General features: G+C 44.1%; 1 protein-coding gene across 1 annotated transcript in view; it reads left to right on the plus strand.

Moving 5' to 3' along the window:
- dicer1 (dicer 1, ribonuclease type III) overlaps positions 1 to 11,472 on the plus strand; it is a 39,475-nt gene that overhangs the window by 23,684 nt on the left and 4,319 nt on the right. Inside the window, exons 20-27 of the mRNA XM_034857652.1 lie at positions 872 to 1,054; positions 2,361 to 2,466; positions 3,379 to 3,554; positions 4,085 to 4,853; positions 5,099 to 5,251; positions 7,653 to 8,306; positions 9,210 to 9,465; positions 10,097 to 10,365. Coding sequence (XP_034713543.1) covers positions 872 to 1,054; positions 2,361 to 2,466; positions 3,379 to 3,554; positions 4,085 to 4,853; positions 5,099 to 5,251; positions 7,653 to 8,306; positions 9,210 to 9,465; positions 10,097 to 10,365 — 2,566 coding nt within the window. The remainder of the gene's footprint in view (positions 1 to 871; positions 1,055 to 2,360; positions 2,467 to 3,378; positions 3,555 to 4,084; positions 4,854 to 5,098; positions 5,252 to 7,652; positions 8,307 to 9,209; positions 9,466 to 10,096; positions 10,366 to 11,472) is intronic.

Here is an 11,472-nt window from a genome sequence, read left to right on the forward strand (position 1 = left end):
ATAGGCTAATGTTGTCTATAGGGCTATAGGCTAATGTTGTCTATAGGGCTATAGGCTAATGTTGTCTATAGGGCTATAACCTAATGTTGTCTATAGGGCTGTAGGCTAATGTTGTTTATAGGACTGTAGGTTAATGTTGTCTATAGGGCTAAAGGCTAATGTTGTCTATAGGGCTATAGGGTAATGTTGTCTATAGGACTGTAGGTTAATGTTGTCTATAGGGCTGTAGGCTAATGTTGTCTATAGGGCTGTAGGGTAATGTTGTCTATAGGACTGTAGGGTAATGTTGTCTATAGGGCTATAGGCTAATGTTGTCTATAGGGCTATAGGCTAATGTTGTCTATAGGGCTATAGGCTAATGTTGTCTATAGGGCTATAGGCTAATGTTGTCTATAGGGCTATAGGATAATGTTATAATATATTTGATACTGGTTTCTAAACAATATTGTTTTGGATTTTATAAAACAAATCACAACATTTCACATTTTGGCCCAAATCTTGTGATTTATAATTTAGCTCCTGCTACGTGAGCTGTCTCTGTCTAAAGTAGTTCCTGTGTGTTTCTACGACACGTTAGACAGTCCTAATCCCAGACAGTATCAGATGTTGTTAGAAGCATGCTGATTGGCTCACTGACGCTGATGAGATTGACTCCTTAGGTATTGAAATTGGGTATTAAATGATGAGGCATTTTTCGTCTCTGTATAAGGTAATTTGGTCGGTGCCTAAAAAGTATCAAATCTAGTACCAAGCCCTAGTTGTCTATCTGTATCAAGACAGACTTCCAACCGTCTGCCTTGGTTGTAAAGCACTTGGGTTCAACTGTTGTTTTAGATAATTAATGTTGATCTACTCACTGCTCCTTTCCCAGGTATCGCAACTTTGACCAGCCTCATCGCTTCTACGTTGCCGATGTGTACACAGACCTGACCCCGCTTAGTAAGTTTCCTTCACCAGAGTACGAGACATTCGCTGAGTACTACAAAACCAAGTACAACCTGGACCTGTCCAACCTGAACCAGCCGCTTCTGGACGTAGACCACACCTCCTCCAGGTCAGCAGCACGGGGATCTTGACAAGTTAAATATAGCTCAAGCTTTACTCTTGTACTTTGTGTGATTTTTTTGTTTTTTAATCTGTGCAACAGAACAGGTTTTACAAAATGTTTTAAAGGGTAACTCCACCAATTTTACACATCAAAGTGTGTCTCCACCTGTAGGGAGTTTAGCACTGTATGTGAAAAAAGACATATTAAAGCAGCAAGCAGCAATGAACGGGCCCTTGAAATATATCCGCAATGATTATAGCAATATGGGTATTAAATCTGGTAAAGATCTTTGTAACTGTCCAAGTTAAGGCTTTCCACACATTAGGGGGCTCCATGGAGCCCGCTTACAGGTATCGGTCAAATTGCTTTACAGTCTCGCGAAGCTCCAAGGTGTCTGCAGTGTTTAAAAAATGTAAATTTAAATGTGCTGTATTTATATAGCGCTTTTCCAGTCTTAACAACTGCTCAAAGCGCTTTTACATCTACAGGGAACATTCACCATTCACACACTGTGGCTGGGGCTGCCATACAAGGTGCCACCTGCTCATCAGATAAACACTCACACACATTCACACTCCGATGCGCAGCACCGGGGGCGACTCGGGGTTCAGTGCCTTGCCCAAGGACACTTCGACAATGACTGCAGGGGCAGGGATCGAACCACCAACCTTCCGATTGGCAGGCAACCGCTCTACCACTGAGCCACAGCCGCCCCAAAAAAATGAATTCTCCATTTTGAGTCTGACAGTGTTACAGGAGTCCAAAGCTAAATCAGATTGACAGAAATGACAATGAAAATGGTCTTAGACATGGCTCAACATATATAAAACAGAGTACAGTCAACGTAGAAAAACTTGTCTCAATGGACAAAAATTACTTTGTATTTTTTGTGTAGTGTTAGTTACTTTTAATATATGTTTATTGCGGGGGGAATGAAGGAGTTTTCTTGGCTAGAGGGACTAAATGGTTGGAGGGAGTATGGGTGTAATTTAGATTAGATTCAACTTTATTGTCATTACACAGGTACAAGGCAACGAAATGCACTTTGGGTTTAACCAGAAGTGCAATAGCAGTAAGTGCAGGATATACACTGGTTCCATAAGTGCAGGACATAGATATGTACTGAATAAATATAGAGACGAATAGTATTATAAGCAGAATTTTACAGATGGGTTTGTCCTATGAATATAAAATATAGAATACAAGTATTTTGAGCAAGATGACATCTGTCATATGACATTTGACATGTGTAATGTACATGCATTTTATTTGGACAGCTAAAGTTGAGGCTCTTGTTTTCCTGTGCTCGCAGACTAAACCTGTTAACCCCGCGGCACCTGAACCAGAAGGGCAAAGCCCTGCCACTCAGCAGCGCAGAGAAGAGGAAGGCCAAGTGGGAGAGTCTGCAGAACAAACAGGTAATGGCTGCTTCTGTGGGCACACCGCTGGTAGCATGATCCTAAAAAACACAGCCCCCTTGTTCTAATAGCCCCACTGTGTTGGGCTCTGGCAGAGAAGTTGCACCTGGATTAGTCTTGCCTTGCAAGACCTTCCTCCACAGCGCTGCGGACGAGGGTCTGCCTATTCCACACAGCTTTCTTGGATTGCTAACGCTAGCAATGCTATGCCAATAATTGTTGTTGTCTCCTACTCTTGCTAGCCTGGTCCTACCAGACAGTAGGAGGGTGGGGCCAGGCTACCAGAGCGGCTCTGAGCAGATCCAATAGTTTTAAACTTTAACAGAATACCAGCCGTCCAGGAAGTTAACACATGTCTATGTGGAGTGACCAGACTCTCTCTAGACAAATGAAATGTACGAGAGTCTGGTAGGCTAGTTTACAATAACTTCCAGTAGCTGCACAATTAATCACATTTTAACAGAGATGGGAAGTAACAAAGTACAAATACTTCATTACTGTACTCAAGTATCTTTTTCAGATATTTTTTTACTTTACTATTTATTTATTTTTGCCACTTTTTACTTGTACTCTTTACATTTTGACACGAATATCGGTACTTTCTACTCGTTACATTTTACAAAACTGGCTCGTTACTTTAGTTTTGTCCAAGAGTTCGTCTACCAGGTGTGACTGTGAGTGCATGTCGGAGACATTCAAAATGTAATGTTAATTTGTCCAATAGCCTGTCTCTCCATACTTTACCTTTTTTAAGCCTCTTCATCATGGTCATGTTTTGAACAAAAGGGACTTTATAACTATTGATCTGATCACATACTTCTGTGTCTGTGTGAGTGTGAATACCACTACATACACCTGTCATACATGCTGTACTGAGATAGTCCCCCTCTAAAACTGTGTTGTATTTGTCAGATCCTGGTTCCAGAGCTGTGTGCCATCCACCCCATCCCTGCCTCCCTGTGGAGGAAAGCAGTGTGTCTGCCCAGCATCCTCTACCGCCTCCACTGCCTTCTGACAGCCGAGGAGCTCCGAGCCCAGACAGCCACTGAAGCTGGAGTAGGAACCCAGACCCTTCCCCCTGACTTCAGGTCCCTGTTACATACACCACACCACATATGAGTTCAGTGTTTTAAAGTTTTAAGTGAGTCGCTTTCAGTTTTTCCATTTGCTACAGAAACACAACACTACAATTGCACACAGGTAATTCATGCGTAATCTCCCACAGTGTGAGAATGAAACATATGAAACATGCTGGTCTGAGAGCTGGCATAGTATTTGTTTTTCCTTATGGCAAAAATTAGCCAAGCCATTCAAACCATCAGCGCTCATTGTAAGTTCGAAGCAGGTCCGAGCCCAACCCAGGGTCACGTTGTACATGCAGATTAAACCGCCCATCAGCCCTCCATGCTGCCATTGTCTTTTTTTATTTTTTAGAGTGGGATTTGAGTGGAGCTGGGTGAAATTAGAGTTTAGCACACATTAGCCAAATTGATCAACTTTGAACAGGGGTAGTGGGGGGAATAAACTACAAAGGTAAATATGGTGCAAAATGTGAGAGCTTGCAGAACAGAAAATTTGAACTTGTATGTTAAATGTATCGATGGTTTGTATGTTGCAGGTATCCAAACCTGGACTTTGGCTGGAAGAGGTCCATCGACAGCAAAACGTTCATCTCCTCTCCCGACTCCTGCAGTGAGGATGGCGAGGGCGACTGCGAGCACCAAGAGACTCTCACCCCTGACCCCAATTCCACAACGCATCCCAGTAGTCACCACTCTCCCCTGTCCGAGGGGGGCCCCTTCGCGTCCCTCGAGCCCGGAGAAGTCGCTCGCAAGGGGAACTTAACCAACGGCACTGCCCTCGTCACAGACTGCGATGACGACGGCCACCAAGACGAGCACCTTCACCAACGTGACAATTGCCAACGCTCGCAGCCCAGCACCCCTGGGCTCTTGAGTCCCGAATCAATACAAACCACTACCTCAACTCCCACGCAGCCCTCTCACAGCTCGAAGAAGCCCAGCGCCAGTCCTTCACAGCCAAGCGATGAATGTACACCAGGGAGGCCCTCAGACCATGCAAATAAAGCTACCTCAATCTGCAGCCGGGCAGCCACGGCTCCCAATGCTCCCACAGCACCTTCTCCTCCCGATCTGGACGCAGTGCCCCAGCACAGAGCCCAGACGGGAGACTCCCCCAAAAGCCTGGGGCCCAATCCGGGCCTCATCCTGCAGGCCTTGACCCTATCCAACGCCAGCGACGGTTTCAACCTAGAGCGGCTGGAGATGCTCGGAGACTCTTTCCTCAAGCATGCCATTACCACGTACCTGTTCTGTACCTACCCCGATGCTCACGAGGGACGACTTAGCTACATGCGCAGCAAGAAGGTTAGACAGTTTATGACTTATTATAAGGACGTTGGGGCGTCATAGGGGAATGTTACAGTTGTGGTCACAATTGACAGTTTGAAGAGATTTAATTGTGTCTATGAATGCTGAAAGTTGTTTAAAATATCTAAGCAGCAGGGGTAGATAACATGCACACAGAGATGCAATACAAGATAGGGCTGTTAAATTAATTTAATTTAAATCGCGATTACAATTTCATCCCTCTTTGGTCTGCCCATGTCCAGGTGAGCAACTGCAACCTGTACCGGCTGGGGAAGAAGAAGGGGCTCCCCAGCAGGATGGTGGTGTCCATCTTCGACCCCCCTGTTAACTGGCTGCCCCCCGGATACGTGGTCAACCAGGACAAGAGCAGCACAGACAATCTGGATTTAGAGGAGGTTAGTGGACTTCACTTAATGCAGAGCCAACATTTTCCTCACTTCTTCAAAGGGCTGGAATAGGGTCTGGGGTATGTTTCAAGGATTTACCCAAGTTAAGCTGTAAAGATGAATTGATTACCAACTATTGAATCAATTGTCACATATTTTAAAAACCGGTTTGAATCATTTTTTATGGAAAATCTAAATTCTGGAAAATTCATTTACATTTGTGAATATGAATATTTTCCTCTGTGACAATAAACTGAATATCTTTGAGTTGTGGACAAAACAAGACATTTGATGTGATCTTGGCCTTTGGGAAACACAGATCACGGTTGAGGGGGTACAGTGCCTTGCTCATGAGCACCTGGCAGTGCCCAGGGGGTGAAGTGGCATCTCTCCTAACCCAACTCCCTACAGACTGAGCTACTACCACCTCCAGAAGCTTTGAAAAGAATCCAGAATTGATAAATCAAGAAAAAAAACGTCAGAGTAATTGACAAGGGAAATATTTGTTAATTGCAGACCAAAACCTTAGATTTCAGAATGCTTGTACCTAGTGATAGTATGTAAGCAGACAATGTAGTAACTTGTATTCTTGTTAGTTCATTCATGCTTCTTTTCTGCCATGGATGTTGCCAGTGTTGTGATGTTTTCAGGCCACTAGAGGGCAGGCTTCCACCTTGTCTGGCAAAACACCATTTACAGTAGCGTCTGACTCTAGACTCTTACATATAATGTGATGAATGTATGTGAAAGTAAACCAGTATGGGAGGCTACCTTACTAAGATAATGATAATATCTCTATGTAGCAAAAACGGAAGCTCAAGTGCATTAAGAAGAATTTTAAAGCCCATTCTGACTGAATGTCTTTGAATAAGTTTACCAGTTCAGTTAAGACAAAAGGTCAATGCATGTTTAAAACTATCCGTGTAAGGGATTGAAATAACTGTTATCAATACTGTTTCCTAAACTGTCCCTTTTTATGGATTAATCAATTATTTTTTGTCCCGAAAATGTCTTATCCGAAAATGTATTAAATTTACAATCATATAAAACAAGCAGAAAAGCAGCTAATTCTCAGATCAGAGAGGGTGGAACCGGTGTTTTCTGCTTAAACAATAAATTGAAATAAATAAATAAGTAGTTAGGTAAGTTGTATCTATACAGCACTTTTCACATACAGGGTCACAAAGTGCTTTACAATGTGCATAGACTATTGAGCATAGTAAAGTCCAAGAATAAAATAAAGTAAAAATACAACAGATGTTATCCAAAAGCTAGCCAAGTCTTCACTTGTCCCTTTAACCGGTCCACATTCTCAGCTAGCCTACTGCTGGTTGGCAGAGTGTCCCAGAGCCAGCGTGCCGAAGGCTCTATCCCCACATGTCTTCCGATGAGTGCGTGGCGTGGATAGCAAATTTTGGTTGATAGACCTGAGAGACCCGGAGGGGGTGTCTAGGTGAATTATATTAACAAGATAAGCAATAATAAATTAGCAAAATGGCGTCTGTGAGACTGGAGCACCGGAAATGAGACAAGTCGCTTTCCGTAAACCTCAGCACGTCCTCTCCGCATCATCCAGTCTATAAATGATCTTGAGATAACTCTTGATATGAATTGATACTCTTGATAAACGTGTCTTGTGATTGCAATATCTCTTGAAGGGCAGGAGGGTATTTGACCTCATGGGCTCTGAGATGAGGATAATAATTTGGTGATGAAAGGTCACTGTGATCGCCAAGAATGAATACACTAATTATAACAACATTTCACTCAAATATCTAATAGACCTTTTTCACAACAGACATTTTGACTTGTCATAGTAAAAAGCACAGCTGAAACTGATAACCTTAACAATGACTCAATTCCATCAGGTATCCCAGTGAGCTGCTTCAGTGAGTCAGCATGCACAACACCAGGGCCTCAGCTAAGTGGAATGCAGCCATCATTAATGGTGTTAAATACACCTGTGCTGTTCCTACTATGACATGTCAACATGTCTGCCGGGAAAAAGGTCCATAGGATAAAATGATGAGGTTTTGGTTTTAAAAAAAAAAGTCAACTTCCCTGCAACATTATGTTCTGCAAAAACACCTTTCTGGCCGTTATACAGTGCCTTTTGTAGTTTAGGAATCTATAAACAAGTCTGTATTCACAACTTTAATATTATAACTTCATTAGTATTATTAGGACCTACTCTTGAACCCAACCAAAGAGTAACTTGTTTTTATTCATGACAGTTTGAACCTCACACATTGCAGAGTCCTGTTGAGACTTTGAGTTTTACTTGTCATTTTTACCACGTTGATTTAAATGGAGACACCTAAATACCTAAAAGGTCAGCAGTTAATCATGAATACCTGTTTTTAATTCCCTCTTAATTCTGCTTTCCTTCCTGTTTTCGTCCATCGTCCAGGCCAAAGAGGAGCTGCTGGCCAACGGGCAGTCTGGGAATGACTCTGATGAGGACGACGAGGAGGAGGAGGAGGGGGAGGAGGGGGAGGAGGTGGATGAGGACAGTGAGCCAATGCTGAAGGAAGAGCCAAAGGATGAAGTCAACATGGAGGACGATCTAGAGTATTACAAGGAGCACATCAAGTTCATTGACAACATGCTGTTAGGATCCGGTGCGTTTGGTAAGAAGATCTCCCTGAGCGGCTTCCCTCCCTCTCTCACCCCGGCCGCGGCTTCCACCCCCGCAATGGAGTCTCCATACGAGTGGAAGGCCCCCAAAAAGCCCCCCCATCCCACCGCCGCCCACTACCCCGCGGAGCCGGCACTCAGCGGGCCCTCCGCCGAGGAGTTTGACTACAGCTCGTGGGACGCCATGTGCTACCTGGATCCCAGTAAGGCCGGGGAGGAGGACGACTTTGTGGTGGGCTTTTGGAATCCATCTGAGGAAAACTGCGGCGCAGAGCTCGGCAAGCAGTCGATCTCCTACGACCTGCACACGGAGCAGTGCATCGCCGACAAGAGCATTGCCGACTGCGTGGAGGCCCTGCTGGGCTGCTACCTGACCAGCTGTGGAGAGAGAGCGGCCCAGATGTTTCTCTGCTCGCTGGGCCTCAAGGTGAGCAAGGACCTCCCACACCGTTCAGTCTCAGTATCGCAAGATTCAGCCTTGGGTCTACGGTTGGGTAATATAATAATTCATCGTGATAAAGGGTTGAGTTCAGGTGACTGTGATGAAGACTTCATAGACGACGAGTCCAAGGATTTCAGATCATTTTCTGATGTTAGACACTTCTACTTGTTTACTTATTCTAAACTATTCTTGCACCCTAGTGTTCACTTCATGCTGACTCTGGCCTGAGAGCTCCCTGTGAATGGTTAACTACATTTTAACTCATTTACCTCATTTTCACTCATCAACCTATAAAACGGAGCACCAGAGAGCAGTGCAGTCATTTAAGTAGCATCAAAATGAGGAACACAAATCTGCGTTGCCAATGTTTTATGGCACAGGGCATTGGTGTCCAAGCCTACTTGGTTGAGCACAAAATGAGCAAAATCAATGCACGTGGTTCTTATGCAATGTTAGCCATGCCGTGCCGAGTTGGGCTGTGGTTGGAGATGTGACGGTATAACTATTTTACTCAAGTCCTTGGAGAAACGTTATGATTAGAATACTACCAGTGAAAATACTACTTTTCCCGCCCAAACCATGATTTTGCCCTTTTCAGAAAGCATGGTTAGCACAGCTCTCCTGTCTTGTCTAGTCTGATTAGTCTAAACATTGTAGACCTTCAAAAGTGGAGCTAGGTGGGTGCTGAGTGCACATGTTTTTAATATGACTGACAAAAAGCAAAGGGCCTGCTTGGCACTTTTTGGGAAGAACGGTTCCTGGACAGCAAGACCCTTGTGTGACAAGACAAGATTTTGGCACCATTAGTAGGTTCCTACCAAGCAGCGATGAGGCCCAATAGGGTATTGCAGGTACTAATTTTCTTTTTTCATTTGTTTCTATGACAAGGTGTTACCGTTGGAGAGAGGGACCCTGACAGGAGCAGTGGTGCAGAGCAGTCAGATCACCACCATCGACCTGTGCTACGGCTGGCTGAAGATCCCGCCCCGCTGCCTGCTGGACCATCCGGACGCAGAGCGAACTCTCAACCACCTCATCTCGGGCTTCGAGAACTTCGAAAAAAAGATCAACTACACATTTCAGAACAAGGCCTACCTTCTGCAAGCCTTCACCCACGCTTCCTACCATTACAACACCATCACAGGTCAGACTTCACCTTACAGCATCCAGAGGGTTGTATTATTCTTACACTACAGTTTTAGTAGTTCATTTACAGTACAGTTTAGAATATTGTTTGGAAAGTAACAGTGTCATCTGGGAAAAAATATATTCTTTTATTTTTTGATTGTTTAAAACTGTTGCTGGCAATGGATGTTGAGACATTGAGACATATATGTTTATATAGATTAAACACGAATGAATACAGCAGTGGCCAGAAACTGTGTGAACTGGTCTTTTTCCAGCTTTGAACACTGCTCAGCTCTGCACAGGTATCTCTATTAGAGGTGCTGAAAGATCTAATCAAATTCAAATTAATATCACAATGTAATCAACCCCAATTATTAAATCACCAAAGCAGCTGCTTGTTTTTTAAATATATATAAAATACACGCTATACAATCCTACCAACCAGAGGGTCGGAAACCCCTGTCCGTGGATACATGCTGCTGCTCATTTAAATCATAGAATCGGAATTCAATTTATAGAGTTGATGAGAGTGGTATATTGTGGTAGAATAACACGTTCAGTAGAGCTTAGGTAAACTGCAGAGTTTTTAAACTGTCTGGGGGCTCATCTCTACGAGTGACTGACTGTTTCTTGTCCGTACTCTTCAGATTGTTACCAGCGGCTGGAGTTCCTCGGCGATGCAATTCTAGACTACCTCATAACAAAGCACCTTTATGAAGACCCGCGGCAGCACTCTCCCGGTGTGCTCACCGACCTGCGCTCGGCACTCGTCAACAACACCATTTTTGCCTCTCTGGCCGTCAAGTACGACTACCACAAGTACTTCAAGGCCATCTCGCCCGAGCTTTTCCACGTCATCGACGACTTTGTGCAGTTTCAGCTGGAGAAGAACGAGATGCAAGGCATGGACTCCGAAGTGAGTCCTGTTTCTACAACTAAACACAGCAAGCGTCCGTACCAAACACAAAAGTCTTCTAGGAAGTAACCTAACCCCCACCAGTAAAAGTTGATATTATAAAAAAAGATCTGCCTGAATAACAAGGCTGTCAGCTTCTATGAAGCTGTTTCATATTGCAATGATTTCAGCGCTGAAGAGGAAATGCAGTTGGATTTAATTTGCCTGGAAATGGCTATCTTGGAACCAGATCTCTTCTCATTCTCCTGGAGAGATACTTCTATGCCTTAGGGACAGCAGGCACATACACAAACGTACCGAAAATACAGCTGAACGATATAAAGACACGTGTTGCAGTTATGTGGCACTATTCTGCTCACTGTTCATCAAACAGACAATAACAATAACACGATGAAGCTGCTAACGTCGCATGCAGTAAACTCTTAGCAAAAAGTGGAGAATGTCTCAAGGCTTCTATTTAATACTTAAAAAAAAAAGGTCTAAAGAGCAACACTCCGGCGAGTTGTCAATTTACTCACCAATTAATATTAATTAGTGACAGCTGACCACATCTGCCGCTGGTGACATTTGTCATTTGAACTAGACAGTGACGGGTAGTCCCGGCTTGGACTGGGAAGCAGCTACCTGGACGTTTTGTACACTGAGCTTGCTGTTTAAAGACAGGAGAGGGGTGCCCGGTTAGCTCGTGTGGGTAAGCGTGCCCCCCATGCACAAAGCCTAAGCTGTTGCCTCAGTGGCCGCAGGCCCAATTCCAGTCCAATTGCAGCCCTTTTCTGCATGTTATTCCCCCTCTCTCTCCGATATCTTCTCTTATAGCTGTCTTGTCCAATAAAGTAAACTAAAATGCCCCCCCCCCCCAAAAAACAAAGACAGAGGAGAGATACAGGAGAGATAACAACTTTGCTTGTCATGTATTTTTTATTTTGCATGTAATTCAGGTGTAAGAACCCAAATAGGTTTAATTCCCTGACGAACACGCGTCACTTTGTAACATACGTTATAATGCTCGCCTAGCTGCTAGCATGGCACGCCCTCATACTCTGCTTCTGACTGGCTAGTAGTCCTTATCTAGGTACTGTCAGGGCCCTCATACTCTGCTCCTGACTG

The sequence above is a fragment of the Etheostoma cragini genome, chromosome 20, assembly GCF_013103735.1.
Source record: "Etheostoma cragini isolate CJK2018 chromosome 20, CSU_Ecrag_1.0, whole genome shotgun sequence".
NCBI classification, from domain to species: domain Eukaryota; kingdom Metazoa; phylum Chordata; class Actinopteri; order Perciformes; family Percidae; genus Etheostoma; species Etheostoma cragini.